The sequence below is a fragment of the Anser anser genome (assembly GCF_964211835.1).
Source record: "Anser anser genome assembly, chromosome: 24".
NCBI lineage: Eukaryota > Metazoa > Chordata > Aves > Anseriformes > Anatidae > Anser > Anser anser.
Window position 1 is genome coordinate 3,644,890 of NC_139745.1, and position 27,132 is coordinate 3,672,021.

Consider the following 27,132-nt stretch of genomic DNA (forward strand, 5'->3'; position numbering starts at 1 on the left):
CTTCTGCCTCCAGCGGGTCTCACGGCACTGCTCGGTAGCCGGAGGCTCAGGCCGATCACCTACGTAGTTCATGCATCCGCTTAGCCGGTGCCGGTCACACAGGCGCAGCCGACAGCGAAGTAATTTCGTTTTGCTTAGCCCAGCACAAGAGACAAACTCAGCCACCTGATGCTGCCCTGGCTGCACGACGCATGCGCATCCACATCACCGACGTGGTAACAAACTGTAGGCAGCTGCTCAGGGCCACGGCCCAAGGCTTGCAAGAAGTTTCTGTACGCTCTTCTCTCTACTTGGAGAAGTAACCCGTGGCTGGGTTGAGAGCAAATTTTTAAGTTGCATGCCTGTTCTAAAATAACTGTGTGTAAACAAGCTCCGAAACTTCACTGCAGCTGCCCGGAGACCATGCTCCTACTGGTCTTCAGGGATGAGCGTGAATTAAAATCTGAAGACAACAGCAAATTTCATTTTTAATTAGCCAGGGCAGCCAGCCAAGGAGGAGCTCCCCCACCCACCCATGGCTAGTGAAGCCTGACAGCTAAAAAGGATTTATGCTCGACTGTGCAGTCCCAGTGGCCATTCGAAGCACACCAGCTCTGAACACGCGCCAATGCAGTTAAAACAAAAGCCAGCCATGCAGCATTGTGAGTGCAGTTAATATACAACCAGTTAAGGACAGCAAGACATCAAAAAGCACCAGGCTTTGAAGGAACAAAGGGCATGGACTTGAGCGCAGCTCCTGCACGCAGCTCCGCCTTACCTCATCTCCAGCCTCAGTGCCCGGAACAAGCCAGGAGTCCTGAGCTTAGCAGCACTTGGAGAATGAGCATCCTTAAAAGCAAAGTGATTTAAAAAAAAATAGTAATAAGAGACCCATCTGTTTATACTGCCTTTAACGTGGGGCTCTTAGCTCCCAGCACTAACACCACCAAGCTCCACAGCCAGCTGTGCGAGGTGTCTGTGCATGCAAAGACCAAGCACAGATGCTCCATCCTCAACCCTCACAGCTGAATTCAGAGGGAGAGGGGAGGCAGCTCTACTTCAGCTGGCATGATGCGAACAGGACACGAGGCCTTTCCCATCCCAGGCCACCAGCACTGCTCAAATCAGGAGTCGGAGCTCCCAGGAACCTCGAGAGGCTCCAACCCCACATCCTGGGGTTGAGCGGGGAGCTGTCATCTCCGCAGCCGCTGCTTCGGCTGCCAGCACCGTGCTCCCTTCACCCGCCTCCCCCAGTAAGGCAGCAGCTGGGCTCAGTTTGCCACAAGCAAACCGTAAGGGAAAAGCAACCACCACAAATTGAATGTGCACCTTCCAGGCTAACAATTAGAGGCCACAGCAGCAATTCCTGCCACCAGGATTATAAGCCTGACGTGTTTTTATGCACATGCGCTTGGCTCGGAGCTGTTGTGTGAGTCAAAACCGAGCCTTCCGCGGACAGGCTGGTAGACCCGCCACGCCGAGCACCCCCCGCTGCTGACGAGTACGTCAACTCTCACGTTTTAAGGATGGCATCACCTGACTGCAGAGGAGTAATCTAGAAATAATAGTTGTGGTCACGCAGCTGCACTTCCTCACAAGTCAGGTAGGTTTCACCAACTGCCCCAACGCGGTCCGCAAGATGCGAGGTTAACACGCTTCATGGAGACCGGCTTCCCACGGGGCAGGCAAGAGCTTTCATGCAAATCCCACTTCAATGGTAGAGGAAAAAACGGCTGTACAACCAGTGCCTTCCACCACCACGTTAGGCAAACAGTCGGAAAAGTCATAGAAGCATTCTTTAAGCCAAAACTCCACCAGTTTTAGTTGCAGCTAAATGCTTGCTTGCCTCAGTTAAACCTCACAGCAAGGAGTTTGCTTGCCTCAGGTCAAGTAGTAGGCAGTGCCTAAAGCAAGAGCTTTAAAGCCAAATTTTAATTTAAAAAATCTCACATCTTCTGCAAGACAGAGCAGCCTAGGGAAATAAATTCAGAAAGAAATCAGGAACTACCGTGAGCTGAGCCTTCTTTCTGGCTTGCCACGTGCCTCGTTCAAATCACATGCCAACTCAGAACTTCTAGCCTCCTACCTATTCAGAAAGGGGATGTTATTTGTTTTCAAGAGCTCGGGATATTCAAGAAACTTGTATTCCAGCTTTCACAGATGGGAGATTTCAAAAAAGATCTTCCAGATGTACAGTACGCAGCTTTGATCGGTTCTGATCCGCACCACTACTGCGGTAGAGTTGCAACTGATGCATCTGCCAAACGATCTCATTTTCTAATCATCGTCTACATTTGAATTAAAGCCATGAAGTTTAAAATAACAAGGTTCATTACAGTACTTAGCAAACGAAGAAAGAACAGGTCGACAAGACCTGTCGGTAAGACACCTAAGTACTCACCGGTGTTCTCTTCCATTCCTCTTGCACACTAGCTTTCTGAGCAATTCCTGCAAAAACAGGAAACAAAATTGAGACAAATTTAATTTCCAAGCGTGACCAAAGCCTGGGTTTCATTTCACTTCCCTACCAGCTCTGCTCAGCCCACACGTAACTGACAGGCAGAGAACCCAGAGCAGAAGTCCTGCCCCAGCAAACTAGGAACAAGAGCGTGGTGCCTGCACCCCTCTCTGAAGACGTCAGCAGCCTCTGAGCACGCATGTAGTGAATGGGAAAGAAAAGTGAAACAAAGGCAAGGTGTGACATCTGCAAAGCATCAAACCTTCCCTCCCAGGGAAAAAAAAATCACGTCTGCCTCCTCGAAAGGATGTGTGCTTCCCGTAAAAGGGAACAGCTAATGCTTATCTAGCAAAAACAGAACAGCACGTGCGCAGAAGTATTGCAGAGCTCATGTAATGTCAAGACAGATCTGAATGTACCGGGGAAAGAGGATAAGGAGGAGGAACCAGGGTTAGTAGCAAACCCAGCTTTTCTTTGGAGAAACTTCTGAAATGAGGTGCAAGAGGAACTAATTTTGGGGAAATCAGGAGACATCTCGATTCTGATATACGTGTGCAGCACCATAAAAACACATTCAGCATTTCAGAACGAGGGAGCTCCTGTCCTGGGGAGCCTGACGCTCAAATTAAGACAACAAAACCAAGAAACGTCAGCAGGCGCAGCACGGGGGGCTTGGGAAAGAGCTCTGTCCGTAGCCTCTTTCAGCCCAACCCTTCACCACGAAGCCCAGGAGGGCTCAGCACCTTGGCACGGCCCCGCTGCTGGAGCTAACGGGCCGGAGTCACCTCCAGCCGATAACCAGCCGAGCTCCCAGCACGTGCTGGCTCCCACGGCGGCGGTGGCAGAGGAGAGACAACCCCAGCACGGCCCCGCTGGAGGTGCCTCTGAACAAGCCGGCGCCAGCAGGGCTTTGGGGCTTCGCTCTGCTGAGCTGCGTGGGCGAGAGGCTTCTTTTGATCAGGCAGCCGCGCTCCGGGCTACTTCTCTGCTGCAGCCGGAACAGCATTCTGCGACGGGGAGAGCGCCTCGATATCGATTAATTAATGCTCAAAACGTCGCTGGCAAGCACAGCTTTTGAACGGCTTTGCAAGGAGAAGCGCTGTCCGTGCGGAGAGGGGCAGCGGGTCGGGCACCCAAGAGCATCATATGGCCACTTCGGAGGTGGGTTGTGCTGAAGTTCCTCGGGAAACACCCCGAAAATCCCTAAAGCTTAACCCATTAACACCATTAAAATAGGGCTAACTCACGTGTTATGGATAACAGCTATCCTGAAGCCTGCATCAACAAGGACACCACGTGCAAAAACCAGACCGAAGGCTCCCCACCGAAGGCAGAAGAGCACAAAGGTTTTTGCAGATATCAAACCAGCACCTGCACACAGACCAAACCTCCCCCTTAGAGCAGCTCCACTGCACGGGGTGTTTGCAGGCCAGGTCTCCCTCCCTGCCCCGTCAGGAAGGGAAAGCAGGAGAGAAACAAAAGCAGACACCTCAAAGCCTACGTTAACCTCAGCGCAGATGACAGCAGCCCTCCTACTGCCCCGAAGCCACCGGGGAGTTCGCTTTAATTTGCCTTTCAAGGGCATTCCTGCACAGGCTGCGCTGAGCTTTGCATATTACAAGGGGCATGTTTGTGCCTGGAATACTAACGCTGGCAGCCCGCTCGCCGCCGGACACCGGCTGTACGCACCAAGGACATCTGTCATCGCCTGCCGGCGCGGCTGCAAGCACCTCCGCCCGTACCGGGAGGGATGCTCTCAGCGCAGCGCTGCGGCCACTCAGCTGCTTGTTAACAGAACCAGCTTAAAAGGCACAGCAGAGGCAAAGTGCGAGGCTAGAGCGAGCGGCGGCAGGGCTCCCAGTGTTTCCACAAGGCTGCCAAAGCAGGGACACGCGGCTCTGCCTCGCTAGGGAACAGGCGCTTGCCCACCCGGGCCCCGGCGCGAGCAGCGCACGCCCTGATGCCAACGCTAACCTGCAGAGGCCAATTTGGGAACTGCTCTGCAAGAGGCATCTGAGACACCCCGCCTGCAGAACACAAAGCCACTGCTAGCCCCTACTGTCAGGCGTTCCCCCTCCTCCCCGAAGCCTGTGGGTACGTAAGCATGAGAAAACCTGGATTTTGCAGTTCTTTGAGCACCACCCGTGGTACAGGTCCACCGATTATTCGTGTTCTCGAGCGCTCGGCTGTTCCCTCGGCAGCTGCGTGAGGCTCCCCTGCCCCAGCGAGCCACGTGCTCCCAGCACAGCTCCTGCCACTGCTGTCGATGCCCGCGCTGCTTCGCCTGCCCCTCGGCACCCTGACCAGCAGGAGCACAGCCTTTGTCTGGCTCACTAGTTCAAACACATTGCCCCCCTTTTTTTTTTTTTTAAGCTCTTTGTACCAACCTAAGAACATATTCTTGTTCCATTGACCCATCTCTGAACTCGCGACAGCAAGGTGATGGCTTTTTTCCAGCTCAGCAGCTAATCCCCACACAATAGAGGAGGACGGCTTCGCAGCAGTGCTGCGGTGCTTTCTGAGCCGCTCTCTGCCCCATTTCTTCTTGGAAAAGCAGGGAACGGGGCTGGCCCCAGCTCTGCCCTCGTGCTCAGCTCCACCGCGTGCAGTCCCGCAGCAGTGCGGGGTCCGGATCTCCGTGCACGTCGCTGCTCCTTGCTCCAGCTGCCCTGCACACAGGCAGGGCCGCCCCGGGTGCAAACCAAACCGCCCGCAGGAGCACACCACGGGCTGGGGCAGGACCCTGACACCCCCGGCTCCAGACCCCGAGTCGCTGCCAAGCTGCACGCCGCGGCACCGCGTTTTTCCAGCCTGGGGCGAGCCAGGCAGGGCGGCTTTGCTGATCACAGCTCACCCACTTTGTGTTCTCATTTGCAGCAAGCCTTGCCCAGAGCCCTCGGCCGCTGCGCGCTTTCGGATGCCTTCGCAGCGAAGCTCGTTAGCTGCACCGCTCCCCTCCCAGGCCTTTCTGATCTAGCGCTGCCCGTCTCCTCCACTAACACCAAATGCCTTCTTTCGGACGACGACGGGATGTTTCAAAAAGTCTAAAACCAAGCCAGCGTGGGCTGCTTCCCCCCCCCCCCCCGGCTAAAGTACAGAACTGACAGCTCCTCCAACGCGAAGTGGCACGCTGCCTCTCCGCGGCGCCTCCCTGCAGGCTCGCCTTGGGCGTGCGAAGCCAGTTTCCGTGCTGGCTCAGCTCTAAATCACCAGTCCTCAGCCCCAGACAGCAGCTGGGCAGCTACCACAGGGCTCTGACTGTAATGAGACAAAACCGGAGGCTGCTTGGAAAAAAAAAAAAAGAAAAAGGGTGTGGGGGAGGGACAGGATGCTCTCCTAACGGTCCTGAGCTGTCCCCATTAGCAGGGGAGAGGGAAAGGGAGGCGTTAATAAGCACCGACTAGCCTGAGGACCAGGGTCTGGCGTTAGCGCAGCCCATTAGCTAGCGCCCACGAAGTGAACCCAAGCTCGCTCGCCGACCTCCCAGAAGACGCTTTCTTGTGACCCGGTGTGCCGCTGGAAAAAGGCAGACAATAAATGAAACACGAGCCGGACTCAGAACGCCAGCTCCGTCCCTGCTTCGCGGCCGTGTCTGTGAAATGCGCACCGCAGAGCGGGTCCCCCTGGACCCGAGGACAGCCGAGACCCGCAGGGGACTCGCAGGAGCTGACGGACAGACAGACAGACAGACACGGGGACACCAAGCACAGCGCTGGCCGGCAGACTGAGGCTGGCACCGAGCAGCCTGCTCATCAGTCGGGGCAGGTCCTGAGCCTCAGACCCTGGCTCACCAAATGTTACTCAAACCAAGCCCCCAGAAGGACTTTTTTCAGGGCATCGAGCCCGGCCTTTCAGAAATGTTTGTGGCTGGGCTTACACCAAAACCTTACCGACTGCACCACCAGATCTGGTTGCCCATCCTTTTTTATAAATGCACTGAAAGAAACAACATTTCATTCTCTCATCCATCAATTACTCATTCCGGGAAGACAGATGAGAGGATTTTTGCAAAGCTGAGATAACTCCACCTAATACTACGGGTATGCTGCCCGTGAAGCCCCATGAAGTCCTCAGAGGAAGGGCTAACGTGACTCAATTTATCCGCCAGCCGTAAGATTAAGAGCATGGTAAACAATATTAAAATTCTTTTCTACAAAGCGAAATAACTCAGCTGCACAGAGCGGCTCTCCCAAGGGGCAGCTTATAGCACGGGTGCAGAAGAGTTTAAATATCACAAGGGAAATTCTTCTGGCACACGGTTTCTGCATGCCAGCAAAAAAAAAAAAAAAGAACAGATCAAGCACACCAAGTGCACTACTATAAATTAAAGCCAAGGTGTGAGGGGAGCTCCAACCTCTTGTTGGACCAAGCAGGACAGACAGGAGGAGATGCACGAGCCCTTCTGCAGGTCAGGAGAAACCAAAACGCTCGTCTGTTTTTCTGACTTCATCTAGTAACAAATTATCTCCACCTACAAAACCTCTTGCTTTGCTCATGTCCTTCAATTATCATCGTTTCAACACCATTTGCTACAAAACGCTGCTTTCAAAATCCTCCGAGCAGCCTCCGCTGACCCAGTTTGTTCCATGCAAATCACAGACAGAGCGGAGGGGAGGTCAACTCCCCTGCATCCTGGAGGTAAATCAGAATATTCCCACTCAATAAAGTGACACAGATTAAGCCAAGTTGTTCTCACAGCCCGAGCTGGCAACGCGTCAACGAGCACGGTTCATTGCTCCAATAATTAGCGGTCCTGCAGCTTCCCTGTCTTCACAGGGGTCCCAGCCCTGCGACCTGGAGCACGGCGTGCATCTCTCCGCTTGCTGAAAAGCGAAATACGGCGGCTGCTGAGCAGAAAGAAAAAGATTTTGTAGAAGAAGCGACAAGCATAACGGGAAGAGAGGGAAAATTCGGAGGTATAACAGCTGTAAATGCAATTTAAATAGAATACTCGAATAACTAGTTTTGTGAAATCTAAATAGAGCAGGTGACACAGCAAATGAAACCAGCAGCTTTCCATCGCAGATACTGCATTTAATAACGGGTTCCCCACCTAAACAGCAAATATTTTTCCGCAGCGTGGCAGCTGCCTGTGGGTGGCACAGTAATATAACGTTACCAGCGTGGATTTTGGAAGGGAAGGGAGCTGAGTCCTCTGTGGCTGCGAGGTGTGCTCGGCCAGGGGCTTTTTTCACCTCTTTCATCACTTTTACGGCTCACTTTGTGAACCCTCATGCTCATCAGCACGCTGTGCAGAGCACTGAGCACTTGCAGCTCTGCTGCAGAACAGCGCTCGGCCTCAGACAAGGCGTTTGTCTGCCTGTGCCTCAGTTTCCCCTTCTTCAAAACAGCATAATTTCCATCATAAAGCACGTCAAAAAGAAAAGAAAACTCCCAAACAGGACTCCCACCTGGCCAGCCTACTCAGCTAACGTGCCAAACAGCCGAGTTTTTCCATTGTTCTACTCGAAACAGCTCACAAACTCTCAAAAAAGCCCCCTCCAGCCTCTCCCAGGCGTCTCAGTTCACCGAGCAAGCCATGTTTACCAAGCCTGAAACAAAAAGCCAGGAGCCTGTAAGAACGCATGGCACCGAGTCGAACGCGGCGTTACTTCCGAGCCAGCTCCCAGTGACAAACGCTATTTCTATTTAGCTAGCAGAACAGCAAACACCGATTCGCCTCCAGACCTCCTGGCAGCCGATCAGCGGCCCTGGAGGTGTGGATGCGCTCGGGGAAAAAGCCTGCAGCAGGAACAGGGCAGAGCAGCTTCCCCGCGCGCTGTCCTTGAAGCAGCTGAAGGGCTCGCCTCGACCAAAATTATCTCCCTGACAAAGGCAGTGTAAAATTAAAGCAGAACGGCTGATTAGCACAGAGGGAAGATGCTCTCATTCCTGCACGAGCGCCCATACGTACTGGGGAAGCCGAGAGAGGAATGAGAGCATCCAAAGGGAGGCAGCAAGGCATGGTTATTCCTTGATCGACCTCCCCAAAAACGCAAGCCCTAAGCCACCGAGAGCAAGAGAGTGTCCCCTCTGGACTCCTGGCTGACAGCCGAGCCGTAAAACTTCAGCTTTACCTCTGCTGTTGAGTAGAGGTGGAAGTCTCCCTAGAAGCCTTGACGGATGTGCTCATCACCTGCAGGTCACCACGCGTCTGTGTGCAGCTGGTATTTAGTGCCCCATCCCCTCTGTCTGTCCAACGTTTAGCAATACAGCTTGGAGAAGTTTCCTAGAAGACAAGGTTCTGGCTGGCGGGCACACCTAGCACTTGACCACCTCGCTCAGAAACTGCCCCACGGCCGCCGAACAGTCCTGCTGCAAAAACCTCTTCCATAAATTAGAGGAAGACGTACACACAATCATGGCAGACTGAACAAGACGACCCATTTGCAGAGACCTGAGATGGGAACTAAAGGCAACCCGGAGCAGAAATTTATAAGAAAAAAGCCAGGGGACCGAGCTAGATGTAATTAAAAGCAGGATATCAAAGACGTTCTGGTCATCCACAACACCATCACCCAGGACTTAAAAATCTACCAACACACACAAATTAGCAAAACGTGTGTTAATAAATTTGGACGGTGAAGATGGCAATTCTCACGTTCTGCTCGCACCCTGACAAATCCGGGCACCCCGAAAGGAGAGGAGGAGAAGAGCCGAGGTGTTCAGAGCAGCTCCCACAGCGGACCCCGGTTCTCCAGCTGCCCGACTCGCTTTTGCAGTGGGGCTGAAGGAAACGAACCCGCTCACCAGCACCTGCCTCAGCATGCTGCAGGCAAAAGCCAATAAATATTTCAAATACAGCTGATTTGCCCCAAACCTAGGCCGTACATACTATTTCTTTCGGCTTTTCAAAACACGCAAGATGACACACTGAATTCTCAAGTACAGCAGTCCCATATCAGGAGCAATAGCATCACTGCTTGAGCTAGCATAGCATGCCTCAATAGCTCCAAAAATACCAGCCTCGGTTTCTGCAGCAGAGCAAGGCCTGTATAAATTTAATTAGTGCAGTAATAGGAAGCACATGGGAGACCGGGAAACGCCCGGCATCCCATTCATCTTTCGGAGGGGGCTACACCAGCGTAAAGGGAAGGCATTCAGGAGCACGGTCCCTATGCCTCAGGCCTGTGGATATTCAGAACCAAGTCTTGAATTTCCCCCCCCGAAAATGTATAAGCCAACATGCAGCATAAACATTGAGCATTTCGGTTTCACACCCAAAAGGCAGGCTTCAGCCTGACCGCCTTAAACCACCCTAAACACCGGCCACCAACACAAGCCTTCCTTTTCTCCCAGATCTTTCCCAGCTTGTTGCATTCCCCAAACCACCAACCCGGCTTTTCGGGGGAGCAGACGTGGTGCAGACGTGGCTGGAGGAGGGCTCCAGCCCCTGCTCGTCCTGCAGCTGGGTTCAGCTCCGCAGCTGGAACCTTCCCACTGTGTCCCACAACCCGTCCCGGCACAGCAGGGCCCAACAAATTAAAATGCCTTCGTGATCAGTGCATACCTGCTCACGCTGGACCTCCTTCTCGTACCTCGCCTCGCAGGGAACGCCGATTTACTCCAAAAAGCACGGATCTACGTTATCCTTAGAGAAGTGCAAATGCAACTGGAAGCGACAGGAGTCCTGCCTGCGAGGTGAGGAACCTGCACAGCCCACAAGCCCGGGACAGCCCACGGGGAGCTAGACCCAATACCACAAAGCAGGCTTGTGACAGCGACTTTGTGATAGAAATAAATGTACCTGCCGCCCAAACGTATTATAGAATACCCTGAGTTGGAAGGGACCCACAAGGATCATCAAGTCCAACTCCTAACGAATGAACCGTATGTGAAGTCCCATTTTCCCCTGTTTTTAACATCTCCCACTTGGCTTTTTGAATCTGCACAGGAACCAACGAAGAACCTCACCCCCTGCTGCAGAAGACAAAGCAGCGATACCCGTCACGTCCACTCGGGCTCGGCGCCGCATGCAGCACGGATTCAGCAAAAAGGTTTCCCTGTTCCCAAGGAAGCCTGCAGCTCTCCAAGCAGCAAGAGCTGCTCTTACAGCCCAGCAGGGCCTCCTCAAAGAACCCAGTCAACAAAGCCCATTTTAAACTGACAAACGCTACCAAGAGCACGAATCCAGCTCCCTGCTTGCAGTTGCTGGCCACGGAGCACGGGAGTGAGCCCGTTGGGATGTCGGAGCAAGGCAAGCCTCCCGTCATGGCGTGCAGCCAAGGGCCTGCCCTCGTCGTGCACACCACTAGGACACGCGCCCAAAAGGCACGTAATGAAGGGTTACTTACCTCTGGCTTCTGGGATACAACATAAATCACCTTTGCCTTAGTTTTGTGGTTTCCATTTTCGTCAAGCTCTCAGTGAAAACAAAATAGCTGAGCACAAGCTAATGCTGCGGTAATGCCCCCGTAATTATGACTGGGTAGGAGATTTCATTTGCAACCACCATTTCCTCCCCAAAATGAGGCTGTTCTTCAGCTCAGCCATCGCAAGGCTAGCTTGCGAAGTGTTTCTTTTTGCCCGAGAAGCAACTGGAATTAGTTTAGCCACTGCCAAGCTCTCACATAAACGTCAGCAAGCAGAGACACAGCCCCAAAGCTGAAGCCTGATGCTCCCTGCCGGCAATCCTGCATCGTATCAGGGAAGGAGCAGTGCTGGGACCTGAAAAGAAAGACTAAACACTGAGGAGCATCTCCCCTATCCCGAGCAGCTCACCTGAGCTTCAGAAAAAGCCAGCATTCGAGTCAGGAGCTGCTGCTGGGCATTTGCTGATGCCAAATCCTCCCCGAGACACTGCAAGCACCCTCACCACCACCGCACACCCGACTGCATTCCAGGAAAAGCAACCCACGGGGTGCTGGTGAAACCCTGAGCTCCTACCGGTGAGCAATCAAGAACACAAGAGAGGCACCTCTGAACAAATTCCCCACTGAAAGACAACAACGTTTGCACTTCTTGAAAAAAAAAAAATGCACCCAAAACCTGCGCCGTGTCAGTATCTTCACTGATTTGAACATCGAGTCAGCGCTCCTGACCTGGACACAGCTCGGGTGCTTGGGACTGAACCCCTGCCCTCCGCACGGGCACTCTGCAATCACATCACCACCACGTCCGCAGCAACCTTAAATCACATTTTTTGGTTCAGCGTTTTAAACAGTTCAGGTGGAGTTTGTAGTTCAGCCTTCTTTTTCCTTCCCAATCTCAATACAACAATTCAATTATTTCTGATTTAATTATCTGATTATAGAATTTAATTATTTCTGATTAAGAGACGACATTTCCTTACAGAAGCCCTCCCCACATAATTTATTCTGCTTGTGTTCCTCAGCTCCAGCTCCAATAAAAGGTGCCCCAACCATAACAGGGAAAACAGACAAATTCCCATTACTCATCTGCCAAACCCTTTAAAACACCAGTACGGGCAGGAAGGCATCCCATCGTGAAAATAAGCCCATAAAGTTTCTGAGCAGGAACATTCCCTTTAAAAAAAAAAAAAAAATCATTTGCCATTCTCACCACCGTGCACAAAGTTTACGAAGCACTAATGACATTTACATGAGGACTGTGCTAATTACATGCCCTGAGCTGATTCTGATCGTGGGGAGGAGCGGTGCCTTTCGTAGCGCTCCTCCAAGCAGCCTCGGAAAGGGATCAACCCCGCCGCTAATTCACACTCGGCCATTCTCCTTCCAGACCTGCCGCAGGTTTTGGCCTGATATGTTCACCAAGGCTCGGGACAGTTGCAGAATTGATGCACAGAAGCAGCGACACCCTCCTGAAACCCCCCCATGAACTGGAATGCTTCCTCCTGCTGCCACTTCACCCACCCCAGCTCAGAAAGGCCAACTTCCAGCCATTTAGCTGCGGTAAAAGCTCAAGCAAACTAACCACTGCTTCTTCTCGGCCACAAAAGGACCTTCCACCGTAACAAGGGCTACAAACCCACGCCGATCCCAGGCGGTGCCTGCAGGCAGGAGCCCAGCGGAGGCACAGGACTGCCCCGCACACCCGGCTGGCTCACCTCACCTCGGCGAGATCCAAGAGCTGAGCGAGAATTACGTACGCCTCTCATGGTGGGCACGAGGCAACGTCGGTGACTGCATGTCAGGAGCTTCACACGAGAGTTAAAATCCAGATCTATACGGGGAAAAATCCTTAAAAATGAGCTGGAAGCTGTGCCTTTCTGGTGACCTCTCTCAAACGCCGGGTTCAGCCTTTTTGTTCTGTTCGAATGCTGCGTCCTTGGACATCGGAGCAGGTTCGTTAACACGCTGACCCCCCCCACACTCCCCAGCACAGCTATCAGCCAGCCCAGAAACTGCTGGTTTGCTCAACAAACACGGCCTCTTGATAGGTGCCAGCACGAGGAATGGTTGCACAAGTACCCCAAGCCCTCCGCCTCCAGCAGCGCTCCCGACGAGTATCAAGAAGGGAAGAGACTCGGTCTATCAGTACAATCCAGTATGTAAAAAAGGAGTGAAATTGTAAAAAAAGGAGTGAAATCGAAGGATGTGGCCACTCAATATGCCTCTTCCATATTGCATTTTGTAAGAGATGTTAACCCTAGTGGGACCTAAATCCGTGCTGACCCATACAAACTAGAGAAACTAAACCCACTTTACTCTGCTTTCAAGACTTCAAAGGCAGCTCTGAGCGAGCTCCAGGAGGTAGAAGGCTGCATGCATATCTGGAAGTCACACGTATAAACTGAGAGCGTTTCTAGAAACGTAAAAAGATGTTGAAGACAGGTTAGGATTGCGTCCTTACCTACAGCTGGGGAACGGCTCCATTTTAATCGAAAGCTGACATTACTCCTGCAAAACACACCTCTCGGGGTCAGTTCTAGCAGAAGGCAGCAGGTGGTGAAATTTCCCATTTGAAAAAGAAGAAAGATGTTTCAGCACGGCCCATGCTTCCGAGGCGATGCTCTTAGCTCCGGGGAGGTAGCACAGCGTGTCCTGCTCGCGTGCAGCACCGCCGGACGTACGTGGGGCTCAGCACCTCTCCATCCCTACCCCGGCCCCGTGCCCTTCTAAGGAACAGATCCCAGCGCCCGGCTGCCGGCAGCCCTCTCCCACACGTACACCGGCCCTGGCACACGCGCCAGGGCACGCATTCAGCAGCCTTGCCGCATAGCTCTGCTATGTGAGATAAGCGGCTCGGTCCCAGCCCTCCCAGCTCACCAGCCTTGCTGCCTTCAACACCCAGCGCATCGCTCCGAGCTTCCAAACACAGAGCCAAGCTGTGCTGAAAGGACACGGACAAAGAAACGGTTGCATTTGCACAGATGACACCAACCTACGGCTACAGGTTTGTTAAAGGGAAGCTCAGTCTGCAGTAAGAACAGGTCATCGAGGACTGGCTATCTCACTGTAAAAAGGAACTGCAGCTTGATCCATCCTGAGCCTCCTTCGCAGGCCTCCTCCGTCAATTACTGACGCTCACAGCAGCCTTCAGGACCGGTCGGTATCCTTCCTCTGACATCAGCCGGACAGATGATGCAATTCACTTGAGGCCAGAGGGTGCTTGTCAGCCAGCTCCGGGGTTTGCCTATACATGGACACTTCCTAAATGACTCCGTGCGGGGAACACTCCGGTTCTTAAAGAGGTGTCTACATACAGCAGTGTTTGGACACACAGCTTACAGCCAGCAGCTGGGTAACAGCACCGCGCAGCCACTCCGGAATCGGGCGAGCTGTAAAACACCCACACCCAAAGGAACACAAACCTACCGTGGCTTTCATTGGGACCCAAGCGAACACGCGTGCACTCGCACATCCCAGCGGGCAGCACGCAGGTCTGTGGGGACAGCTGCCAGGCACACGCTCTGCGGGCGATGTAGGGCCGTTTGCTGGGGCCTGGAACCGCTCCTGTATGGCCTCACCTGTCCCTGGGATGGGTGATGGAGCCGCAGGGATGAGCTCAGGCTGCTCGACTGCAACACCTCCCCAGCTCCATCCTCATTTTAACAACCAAAGGGAATGGAGTGGCCAGTTTCTTCAGTTGGTTCCCCTTTGGTCTCAGGTTAGCTCTGGATATTAACCATCTTGCTGCAGAGTCAAGCTGCAGGCAGCTTTTGCCACAGCACAAACTAAGGTGGTCTTTGTGTCCCATTCCTGTATCTGCAGCAAAGAGCCACAGCACCCCAACTTCTCTGATGTCCTCATAATGTAACATACTACTGAATTTGGGACAAAATAAGCTTTTTGACAGGAGGAAGCATTCACGTGTGTGACCCAAAGCAAAGAACAGGCTTCCCACAAGAACTACCAGCCCCGAGGAGCCCCCATAGCCAACCACCTGAACCCTACAGAGTTCAGCTCAGCTCCTCCATGCCTGCAGCATCACGGACTGCCGGTCAGCTTGAGCTCAAAACAAAGCTGGAGAAACAACTGAACACAAAAGCTTCTTCGAGGGAGCAGCACGAGTCAATATGCAAGCACCAGGTGAGGACAACCAGGCACAGCCAAAAACAGGCCAGAGAAACCACACCTGAACCCCCCCAACGCCTCATGCAGAAGGAGCCGTGGTGTCAGACTCGGCTGCAGGGAGCAGCTCTGCCCGCCCTCCTCTCCGCTGGCATCAGGAAGCTCATGGAGCAGCTGACCCCAGCCAAAACCAGCCTGCTGAAGAAACAGCTGGTTTTAATCCAATTCAGTTCCTCAATTTGTTTGTCACATGGCCCACAAACACTTGTTCCAGTATAAGGGAAAGGAGTGAATACATAGGGCCTCTTCTTCTCTACGTGGAGCAGTTTTAGGTGTTTACACAGCTGCAGCCCAAAACAGAGGTCTGGCACTGAAGCATGTCACTTGCGGTCCCAGAGAAGGGATAAGACCAAGGCAGGAGGGCAGCAAGGCTCCCAGCACCACAAACAGGCTCGAAAAAACCTGCTGTGAACCATCGGATCCTGCCTGCTCCTCCATTCACCCTTTCCGCATCAAGGTGCCAGCCCTACCTTTCCGTGCCGTTTGCGCCACTCAGACCAAGCCATGCCTGTCGAAGCTGGATACCCCCGAGCATCCACGATTTTGACAAAACAGGATTTGTTTGCTCACGTTTGTAAGATGATTTGAGGTCCCTGCTACAAAGCTACACCATTAAACCCTCCCAATGTGCTGCGGAGCAAAACCCTGCGGTGCCGACCGATGCCAGCCCCAGGTTTTGAAACGCTTCCCTGAGCAAGCTCCCAGCCCAAGGCCGGCAGGACTGGGATTCCAGTTCAACCAGTTCCTTCTGCCCCTCATTGCTCCCATTTCCTCGGAGCAGCCAGCAACAAAACCCCACTCGACGCTGGAATAAATGGCGGTGGAAAAGCCACCTGCTACCCTCACAATTAAAGGCATTTCCAGATTCCAGCCGGCCGGCAGCGCCATGCAGGAGCCCCGCTCCGCTTCCAGCACAGCCCTTGTCCCGCAGGGGCCTGGGACACACAGCCTCACAGCAGAGCCTGCCTAACAAAACCACGTTGATAAGGGACCACGACATACACCAGCAGTGCTCCAGCCCCAAAACAGCTCGAACACTCAGGGCAATTAAACTCCCATCCCCTAACACCCCTCTGAGTGTGGGGCCTGTGGCTGATGGAGCGGGTCCGGGTCGGGCTGAGGTGCGACCTGCCCCCAACACCCCCACAGGCCGTCACTTTGTGTGCCCTCCTCCCATCCAGCACCACAGCACAGGAAGGAAATAACCCCTTCGCAAAGGAAGCGATAGCCCTGAGAATGGGCAATAAAATGCTGAAGTGGGGGCCGGCCTCCCGCCTCCCTCACGGCCACCAGCGCAGGCCCCACGGCCTGCAGGGATTCACGGCAGGGCCTGCTGGCTTTGCTGAGGGGAAAAGTCATCGCAGGAGGAGATTCCTGGTGTGCTTTGCCACAAACACCGAGTACAATAAGCACCAGAGGCTGGGAAATCTTCCTCATTCTGCTTGTGGCGCCCTACGTGCTCTTCAGGGTAGACTCGCTCTTACGAATCACACACATCGCTACTACTTCATCCCGTCCAAACAGCAGGGTCTCACCTGACTGAACGACCCCAGGCTCACAAAATCTACCCAATCTGCTTAAAAGCCAGAAGAACATTGAAATGAAACTGTTAGCCAAGCTCCCTAAATGACAGCAAACATTGCACCCCGCGCCGGCTACTTTAAACGCAGGCAAATGGCCATTGCTACACATGGCAGCCCTATTAGAGGCTTCCCGAAGTACAGCTTTCTAGCAAGTAATTATTCTTGAAGACAGAGCTTGTGGGGATGCTGAATTTAAGACTCAGGCCTGCACTGTGAGAAAGCTCCACAAATGCAGTTTTAGAAGATCTCATGCCCCAACTACTACAAGCAGAACTCAAAGTGCGGTTCTCCCTTTAACACGATCCGAACAGGCAAATAAACTGGGACCTCTGCGTTACCTGCAACGCCTCCGAGCAGCGGGCAAAGCCTCTCTGCACCTGAAACCGCAAGGAACAGGCACGGAAGGCTGCCCACAGCCACTCCACAAAGGGAAGCACTGAGCAGCCTGCTGGCACGCACCTCCCCACGTGCCAAATACCCCGACTGCTTTGCCGGCGCTTACAAACAGCCATTTAACCCAATACACCCATGAGACACGGGCAAAAGTCAGCCTGCCGCCGGTGAACCTTGCACGCGGTTGAGCACCAGGATTTTTAACCAGCGTCTCTGGCAGACTCTTTACAATTCACCGGTTCTGATTCACGCAGACACAAATCCTCTCCCAACACATGCCCATTTCAGCTGCCCTCGCTGTCAGAGGCAAGTCCCATGCCACTTCAGAACCTGAAGCTGGGACCAGAAGGCTCCGCTTGTTTGCTTCTACAGCACCCAAGCTCAAAAGGGAAGCGAGGATGCACAGAGTGGACAGTGGTGCAGGCAAACAACAGCACAAGCTGTCATGCTTCCTCCAGAGCGACTGCTAATGCCAGCTTCAAGATGAGGTTTTCATAGAACTCATAGAATTTTTAAATTAACAATTTTTTGTTGAAGCCCGACTCGCTGCTAGCACGGCCAGCCAGCTCCTGAGGACACATTTGGCTAAAGCACTTCTCGCGGACCAACACTGCAATATAAGCTCCATGACGCACCATATTTTGCCAGGACACGAGAGCAAGACGACGCACAGCTTTAAATATACAAAGAAACCCTATCCTCCACGTTATCTTCATTATGCAAACCAAAATCCTTGCTCCTGGCACTAAGAATGAAGGCTCGAATTGCCTCCGCAGCAAAGTCACCTTGGGAACACCTAGGAGTTTGAGGTTTTCAGGAAGGTGGGGTTAAACAGAAGTTGTAAAGAGTGCCCTGACAGCGCATGAGCCAACAGAAGGGACTGCATAATGCCAAAGCCCGAAGGAACAATTTGTGGGGAGTGCTGGAAGGACGCGGCACCATCCACCCACGTGTGATCCAGCGGTTCTGCTACCTTGACTGATAATCAGAAGGTGGGAAGCCAAACTTCTCACACCAACAGAAGGAATCCTCCTCCTGCATTTCCTTAGCAAGGCAGCGCAGTACGAAAACTGAAGAAATGCTCGTGCTTAACGCACCACGAACACAGAACATCCTACACCATTAGTCCTATAAAAATCACTGATCAGCAGAAACCTTCCACGAATCAGCCACAATATTCACCCAAAACCCGCAATGAACTGCAAGCGAACTCCACCCTCTCGTTAAAGATTTCACTGCTATAGAAACCGTGATTAAACACACAGGGCCATGAATCAGCTACCTGAAACAAAGGTACGCCTCGGCCGACACGGAAGCGCCCAGCAGCGGGGCGCAGACCGGCGTTGCAGGCGCTGGGGGCAGCCCACGGGACCCCCAGCACCGTGGGCCAAAACCGCAGCAGCTGTGGACCTGCAGCTTTACTGAGGTCCCACAAACCTTTAACTCTCCTCGCCTTCTGGGCTGCTTGGTTTAAGGGCCACAGGAAGGCTGGGGGAAGATGGCCTGGCTTACCAGCAGGTCCCAGTCTAAGGGCTGAACAAAGTGGATTTAAAGAGAGGTTTCATTTTCCCCAGAGACCGCTGCTCTCAAATCAGAACAAAGCCTCCAAAAGAAGAGAGTACCCATAAATTTGCTCGTTAGAAATGTTAACATATCCAGTGTTTATTCAAGGACTGCTGCTCTCTCCATGCAAGAGCGTCACCTACACCATTTATATGAAAGGAAAACAGATGTCTTGTAGTTTCTCCCGCCACCTCCCTTTCCACACTGAAACACAGCACAACAGTTTTATAAATACCACTTGCCGCGAGTAGCAATAATTTACAGAATAATCAAGGCAAACTCGCTCTTATTACACTAGCAAAGCTCAGAAAAATCCTCCCCCGTAAAGAAACAACACAGAAAACAATACCCACGGGCAGATAAGTCCAGTGTGAAACCTGGCAAAGCAATAAATAAAAATAAAAAAAAAATAAGCACAGAGCTCAACCTTTAGAAGCACGTTCCCAATGGCCAACACGCGTTTGGACGCGGTGCAGACGAAGAAGCAACTGCTCGAACGCCGCTGATTCAGCCAAACCACAGCAGCAGTTACCCATCCACGTTGCCGGACTTACCCAACACGGACGTGCAACGCTCAGATAAAGGCTTCCTCCTGTTACTCACGTTCTCCTTCCTAAAGGCCGCATCTACACACTGCGCAACACGTAAGAGATGGGACCCAGACCAGTATAACCTGGCTGCTAATTACGGCCCTCAAGGCTGAGATGCAATTAATATTTCCCTCTAGCTACGAACAAGAATATGACTACGCCCTCGCTAAGCACTTTTAATCTTGCGGAGGATGAAACAGGTACAGGAAAGTGTGGCTTGCCTGACATCAAACAGCAAGGCAGCGGCACAGCTGGGAGCTAAATGAGGCCTCCTGTCCACCCAAACATCCTTATTTTCCCCGTGCTCAGAGACTAGTTGACGGGTACAGAACCCAGCCATTAGGATTCAGATTGAAGGCTTCGTTCTGAAGCTAACAGCAGATGAGAACTACTGATTAACGTAATCACCAGTGCCAAACTGATTCTGGAGGTGCAGCAGCCTCGCAGCGCTCCCTCGCTCTGCTTTCCAAACCTGATGCGTTCACACAGCAACCTCCCTGCCTCACGGACGGCTTCCGAACGCACTGCAGCGCGGCCAAGACAGCCCAAAAAGCCTGCTTGGTGAATTCACCTCGAACGTTTCCCACCTTCTCTCCACCAACGCCCCCAGCAGACACGGCGAGGCTGTCGCTCGGGTGCGTTCCGAGACGAGGTGCAGAAGGAGCCAGCCTGAATCCCGGCGTCAGGCAGAGCAGCTGAGCAGCCCACGCGTGAGCAGAGTTTTCCAGCCTGGGCACTTCCCTTCCTGCAAACCCTATTTATCTTCAAATCCAGAAAAAAAAAACCAACAACCACACCAGTATTTATGAGACAAATGAAACAGAACAATAACAGCAGCAAAACTCACGCCTTCTAATATCAGGTGCCAGGCTGAGTAATCGGGTATGAATTCTGCTCAAGTTTCTCCACTCCATCAGTGCTGGTCCTCTTAACTATCTTCACTTTGCACCAAGCAGGCAGCAGAAAAGCCAGATGGCCTAAAGCCACGGCTAATTTCAAAACTGCTGTAAAACAGCACAAGCCAAGACAGCCCGACAGCACTCATTTGACAATTCCACCCCAAAGGTTGATATTGCTCTAAAAAGGCGCAGCTGAGCCAAGAGAAATCATGTTTAAACATGCCTGCAATCTCACCGTTGGCTTTTTTTAGTCAATAATTACGGGACTGTACGTTAAAAGCTGATTTGGAAGCACAAGATGAAAAATTCTGTGACCCTGCTCACCTGTGGGCCTGATCCACAGCCAGGAGGAACAGGATCCAGGTCAAGTTAAAGCAGGATATGAGCACTAATTTACCTCTCAGCACAAGGTAGATGAAGCCTCGGTGACCCTACAGGGAACATGCCCCTTTCTCTCCTGCTGCTAATCAAAGATCTAAGGGAGAAAGAGTTTGCTTCTAATTATTTGTTCTCTTTTGGCACCAAACGCCCTTTACAAGGGAACGAACCCCAGTGGACTTTTCCCACTTCTGCCATTTCCTACCCAACAGTAAATTACGCCTGGTTTGCACCAGACAGGCTACACGTAACACCCCCAACAAGACCAACGCTGGCAGCACGAATCAGTTGGCATAGCCCCGCCTGCCCCTTGGTACCCTCTCCTAGGTCCCAGCTGACGAAGACACCCCAGGGTGCCCCTGTGCACGGGTCAGCAACCGAAGTTCTGCGGGTCCCACAACTGCTGCTGCCCACGTTGCGGTGGAGCAGCTTGGAAACGGGTTCCCAGAGAACCCGAGGCAGCCAGCTCAGCCAGAGCCCAATCCAAATTCTCTGTCCCCGTGGAGACCCGCTGAAGTTTCCCGCGCCAGGACGCGCAGGCTCACTGGCGATACCTGCAAACCCGCCTCCCGCAGATCCTGACAACGCGCCAAAGCAGCAAAAACTTTTGAGCAGCTTTGGAGATCGGAGTAATCAACAACATCCCACCGGCAGCCCCGCTGTGTATCTGCAGGGTGGTCTTGCCGAGACAGAAATAATACCGATAGAAATGAGGCTTCCACCAGGCGCTGCTCCAACAGACGATTACCCCCAGCCTGTTATCAGTGACTTTTACTTGGCAACACAAAAATTCCCGATTTGACTTTGTGAGTAGGAGAGGGAGAATTAGACAGGAGAACAACCGTCGCAAAGGCATGTGAGTACAGCAGATGCCAAAGTCCCCTTAAAATTGGCTCAGACACAGCCGCACGCTTTGGTCAAAGCTCATTCCCCGAAGGCGACGACCTTTGGCTTTTCCCCCATCCATAAGCACCTCTGGAAGCTTCACGTCCACGAGCAGCCTCTGTGAAGCCACAGGCACCAGAGCAAGTGGCAGAGAGCGCTGGCTTGCAATCCTCACCTCCTAGGGTCGCGGAGAGCCAGAACCTTTTTCCTTTTCCACTGGGACCCCCCCACAACATGGGGTTTGTGGCAGCGGAGCCCTGAGCAAGCCCTGGTGCTAAACGCTGTGCCGGTACGGAACAAGACAATGCCTCTCAAACCGTGAGCCAAGTTTACAAATCGAGGCTTCTCGGCAGGATTTGGGCCATTTTTTTTTCTTGCTTATGCCCTTGCAAGCTTACTGTCTGCAGGGCAGAAAAGCAGACACCTCCACAAGGATGCACCCCTCCCGCAGACAGGCAGTCAATGAAGGAAGCCCTCCCAGACCTCTTAGGAGGCTGCTTCCAGCTTAAAATCGATGGCAGGGATTAATCTCGATCGATTTTAGACAAGTCCGTGGCAGCACATCTCGAAGGGGGCCACTTTCGTGGATTAGTTAGCTAAAGGGAAACCTGTCAGCGCCCGGCGTATCTGCCAGGGGGTCCACACTGTCAGCAGCAGCCTCCTGGAGCCCGCAAGGTGAGAAGGTTCAGACCCCCCTAGCTCACGTCCCGTTCGGCTTCACCGAAGTCCAACGATCTTCCCCAAACCTGCTTCAAAAGGCAGGCAGCTGGAGCAGGCAGGCTCGGAGCTCGGCGCAGGGGGTAGGGAAGTGCCAGGCTTGCACAAACCAACCTCGTCGGCACGCACCTCCCCTGCCCCGTGACATCCAGCAGACACGGTTAATTACTTGGTGACGATGCATCGCCCGGCTCCACTTCGGAGCTCAGGTCCCCAGCCGGCAGGTGAGCCATCCCTAACTGTTTTGCAATCAGCATGCCGAAAGCACAAACACAAAAGAATAAAGTTAACAATCTGTTTACCCACTCCCTCCTCCTCCGACGGCTGCTGCTAGCCAACGGATTGGTGGGGGGGGGCGGGAAATAAATCTATTTCCAGGGTTCAGCAGAGAACGCTCGTTTGGACCGCTCTCAATTTTCATATCTTCGCCGCTGGTGCTTGATGTTACTTCACACAATCAATTCATTCAGCTACGAGCCGAAGCCCGTTCCTTCGGCTAATAGCATTAAAAGCCTCTCTCTGGAGATAATTAGTCCTCCCTCCCCCACCCCGGCCCTAGTGCGACGTGGAAAGAGCACACAGTCCTCGGTAAACAAAGAAATTCAAGCAGCGTGCCAGCCGGGCTGGAGCTGGGTAGGAAGGCTGCCTCTCACCTCCCTATCTCAGCACCGCTGATAACCAGAACCCAGCCGACACCGCGAGCACCGGAACGAGCCGCACACCGAGCGGCGCACGCCGCGGCGCCTTCCGACTGACGTCCTCCTCCATCGCTTAAGCATCGCCGAGACGGTTCCCTGTTTGCGAGGAGCAGAAGCACCAACGGATAATGAGTCACCCTGGGAGGTTTTGCGTGGTCACCCTCCGACCACGAGAAATCGGGGCGGGAGGAAACCTGCAGCCTTTTACACTGATCCCAAACCCGTCCCGCAGCCATCAGTGGATCACACCCATCCCCTTACAGACACAAACTCCTCCGGGGCACAGAAAAGTTAAGGATGCTGAAAGCCCACAAAAAGCCCTCTGAGGCCCTCAAAGAGCTGTGTGCCCCAGCTGTCCCACCTCCACAGCGCTGCCTCACCTGGGAGGCACGCCAGGAATGCGCCCTTTGCTTTGGGGGCACGCTTCGGGGGGCGCCCAGGGCCCCCCCGGCCGCAGGTGTGACTGCCGGCTGACGGACGCGTGACCCCGCGCGCAGAGGAGAGCTGGAAACGGCTCTCGCCACGGCACCGACAAGTCAGCAAGAGCCACTAATTAAATGACAAAAATAGAGCTCTGAAAGGACTTCTTTTTTTTTCCCCCCCTCGACACAAAGCATCCGTCAGCTTTGCACGGGCTCCCATCCCACGGGCAGCAGAGCTTTCCCACATTTGCAAGAAAAAAAAAAAACAAACCACACAGCACACGTACGTGGGACATCCCGCCTAAACAAGAACTGAATCGGAGTGACCGTGACGTGGAGCATCCCCTCCCTACGCTCGCCGTACTCCCCCCGTCACCCACGGCAGCAGCGAGATGCCGGCATCGCCCCACCAGCCGCACCGTGTCCTTGCGCTCCCTGCAGCCCCCCCCAAAAAAATGAAAAATGAACACGTCGAGGTGACCACGGGGATATCTGCCAACTTGCTTCGTGCCCAGCGACAAAAAAAATATATTATTGGTGCGACTTCTACCGTGGCACAGCTCGAAGCCCCGCCGCCACCCCCCCCAGCTCCCTGCCAGACCCAGGTTTTGCACAGCTCGTAACTGAATATTCATCACCGGCTAACAGACCTACAGGAGCTGCGGTGTCAGCGATTTTTGACACACGTGATATCCCAACGCATGCCAAACACAATGAAATTTGATCAAAATAGAAGCCATTTGTTTAAATACAAGCGATTCGGCTCTCAAAACTGTCATCAAATTAAACTGGAAATCAAATTAGCCAGCGACTGAATGAAGTAGAAGGCTGTATAATCACAGATTACCGATCCAGTGGCACGAAAACAAGGAAGCAATCGCATCCCCCTTGTTGGTGGCAGCCTCTCTGCCCCGTACCCCAGCAGGACTGACCCTCCCCATATTTTAGGGCCTTTTAGGGCCATCCAGCTGTTTCCTGGTAGTCCAGGAGGGAAAATTCCCTTACGAAAGCACCCTCCGAGGCAACACCTGAGAGCAGAGCAAGCCCTGCGAAAGCACAAGCAGACACGCTCAAAACCACGTTAATTTAGGCCAGATCAGTCACTTGGGGTGCTGTCGGAAAGGACAAGTTTAAACCAACTCTGAACAAGAAAAAGGATTTGTTACTGTCACCATCCAAGGTATTAATTTAAATTGGCATAACCGCGTGCCAACAAGATTCCATCATAACTGGCCTTCTTTTGGCTTTATTCCCCCCACTCTCATTTAAGAAGGAATTTAAGCTATGTGAGATTACAGTTTTAGGTCTTGTCTACTCTTAAGGGTAATTTGGATTAATTTAAATAGTGCGTTTGAAGAGCAACAGGCGTTCACACTGAAATCACAGCAGGCAGAGGACTTTAATTACACTTGTGCACAACTTCTACAGCACTAGCACGTCAGGCTAACTCAGCTGAACCGATCCTGTTACCTGCCAAGGCAGCACCGCACAAAACCTCAGGATTCCCCCTGCAACGAGACGCTGCCCGGGACTCGACGATGTTTTCCAAAGGCAACTTTCAAGTTTACGACTCAGTCGTTCCTACCCAAGTCAAGGTTTCTTTACACACTGGAGCAGAGGAGCAATCGCAGGCGTTCATGTTTCTCCTCCTAGTTTGCGGGAACAACACTTAGGGTGGAGGAGGGCTTTGAATTTGGCCTGGCACACAGCTCCTGCAGCCCTAACACCTCCTGGCCCTGCTGCCAGCCCGGGGGGGCACCGAGACCTCACCTACCCCCACCTGGACAAACACAGCCGGGCGCGGGACGGAGAGGGGAATAAGTCAAGAGGAAAGAATGAAACGAGCGCAGCGGGGGCGTTTCAAGTTCCACGCACCATTGGGACGGGACGGAGCAAACAAAGAAACGGCACCGGGGCTGCTGCAGAGGGCAGAAGTCGAGGCGCAAGCTGCGAGCACGCCGGGACGGCACAGCCGGGGGCTTGGCACCGAACGGCCCCAGCTGGAGGAGACCCAGGGATGTAACAGCCCCCGGGCACACAATGGGGCACGGACCCCAGGACTGGGCCCAGCACTGGCGCAGGAGGAGCAGGACCCCCACCTCAACCCCAAAATAACCCCCCCAGACCCACGCAACCCCCCCAAGCCCCTCATAACCCAGCCTCACCCCCTCCTAACCTCCCTCACAACTCCCCAGCCCCTCCTAAACCCCCTCGCCCCCCTCATAACCCCTGCACCCCTACCTGGCTCCCCTCACAACCCCCCCCAGCCCCTCCTAGGTTAGGGAAGGGGTTGTCCTTCCTAAACCCCCCTCATCCCCTCCTAACCCCCCTCCTAACACCCCCAGCCCCTCCTAACCTTCTTCAATCCCCTCCTAAACCCCCTCACCCCTTCATAAGCCCCCCACTCCTACATAACCCCCCCACAACCCCCCACTCCCTCCTAACCCCCTCATCCCCTCACAACCCCCTTCCTAACCCCCCCAGCCCCTCCTAAATCCCCTCACCCCCCTTCGAAACCCCCTAATAACCCCCCCAGGCTCTCCTAACCCCCCTCACAACCCCCCCCCAGCCCCTCCTAACTCCCCCCAGCCCCTTCTAACTCCCCCTCACACCCTCGTAACCCCCCCACCCCTACAGAACCCCACTCCTAATCCCCCCCAGCCTCTCCTAACTCCCCCCTCGCAGCCCCCCCAGCCCCTCCTAAACCCCCTCACAACCCCCCCAGCACCTCATAACTCCCCCCACCACTACATAACCCCCCTCCTAACATCCCCCCAGCCCCTAACACCCCCCCAGCCCCTCACAACCCCCCCAAGCCCCTCACAACCCCCCTCACAGCCCCCCCGAGGGCCCCGCTCGCAGCAGCCGCCCCCCCCCTTGCCCCGGCCGCCCGCCCGCCCTCACCTGCCGCCCGCCGCCGCTCCCCCGGGCCGGCCCCGCCGGAAGCCGGGAGGGGAGGGGAAGGGGGGGGAGCGCGGAGCATGCCGGGAGTTGTAGTCCGCCCCGCCGCACGGGGCACGGCCCGCGGGGGAGGGGCAGTGGGAGGGGACTGGGGGGTAAAGGTGGGGGTATAGAGGGGTTTGGGTGCTGGGGGGGGGGTTTGGGGTGCTGGGGGCTTGGGGTGGGTGATGGGAGGCTAAAGGGGTTTGGGGGTGATGGGGAGCTAAAGGGGTTTTTGGGGTGCTGGGGGTTTTTGGGGTGAAGGGGGTTTGGGGTGGGTGATGGGGGGCTAAAGGGGTTTGGGGGGTGCTGGGGGTTTGGGGAGGGTGATGGGAGGCTAAAGGGGTTTGGGGGTGCTGGGGGTTTTTGGGGTGCTGGGGGTTTGGGGTGGGTGATGGGGGGCTAAAGGGGTTTGGGGGTGATGGGGAGCTAAAGGGGTTTTTGGGGTGCTGGGGGTTTTTGGGGTGAAGGGGGTTTGGGGTGGGTGATGGGAGGCTAAAGGGGTTTGGGGTGCTGGGGGTTTGGGGTGGGTGATAGGGGGCTAAAGGGGTTTGGGGTGCTGGGGGTTTGGGGTGGGTGATAGGGGGCTAAAGGGGTTTGGGGGGTGCTGGGGGTTTTTGGGGTGCTGGGGGTTTGGGGTGGGTGATGGCAATGGGGTTTGGGGGTGCTTTGGGTTTTTGGGGTGAAGGGGGTTTGGGGTGGGTGATGGGAGGCTAAAGGGGTTTGGGGGGTGCTGGGGGTTTGGGGTGGGTGATGGTGGGCTAAAGGGGTTTGGGGGGTGCCGGGGGTTTTTGGGGTGCTGGGGGTTTGGGGTGGGTGATGGGGGCTAAAGGGGTTTGGGGGTGCTGGGGGTTTTTGGGGTGCTGGGGGTTTGGGGTGGGTGATGGGGGCTAAAGGGGTTTGGGGGTGCTGGGGGTTTTTGGGGTGATGGGGGTTTGGGGTGGGTGATGGGGCAATGGGGTTTGGGGGTGATGGGGGTTTTTGGAGTGAGTGATGAAGGGGGCAATGGGGTTTGGGTGGTGCTGGGGGCTTTTGGGGTGCTGGTGGTTTGGGGTGGGTGATGGGGGGCAGTGGGGTTTTTGGGGTGCTGGGGGTTTTTGGGGTGCTGAGGGTTTGGGGTGGGTGATGGGGGC

General features: G+C 54.1%; 1 protein-coding gene across 5 annotated transcripts in view; it reads right to left on the minus strand.

Annotated features, from left to right (window-relative positions):
• PHACTR4 (phosphatase and actin regulator 4) overlaps positions 1–26,041 on the minus strand; it is a 64,074-nt gene extending 38,033 nt beyond the window's left edge. Inside the window, exons 1-3 of one of the 5 annotated variants that reach the window (XM_083809924.1) lie at positions 25,964–26,041; positions 2,381–2,427; positions 758–828 (exon numbers count right to left, since the gene is read on the minus strand). Coding sequence is in view for 3 of the 5 variants with exons in the window: in XM_083809921.1 (XP_083666047.1) it covers positions 2,381–2,396 (16 nt within the window). In the remaining 2 variants the exon portion in view is untranslated. Of the gene's footprint in view, positions 1–757; positions 829–2,380; positions 2,428–8,514; positions 8,635–13,210; positions 17,436–24,934; positions 25,168–25,963 lie in introns of those variants that run through there. The other 4 variants (XM_083809925.1, XM_083809921.1, XM_083809922.1 and 1 more) reach the window with 4 other exon arrangements.
• Positions 26,042–27,132: the final 1,091 nt, after the last annotated feature.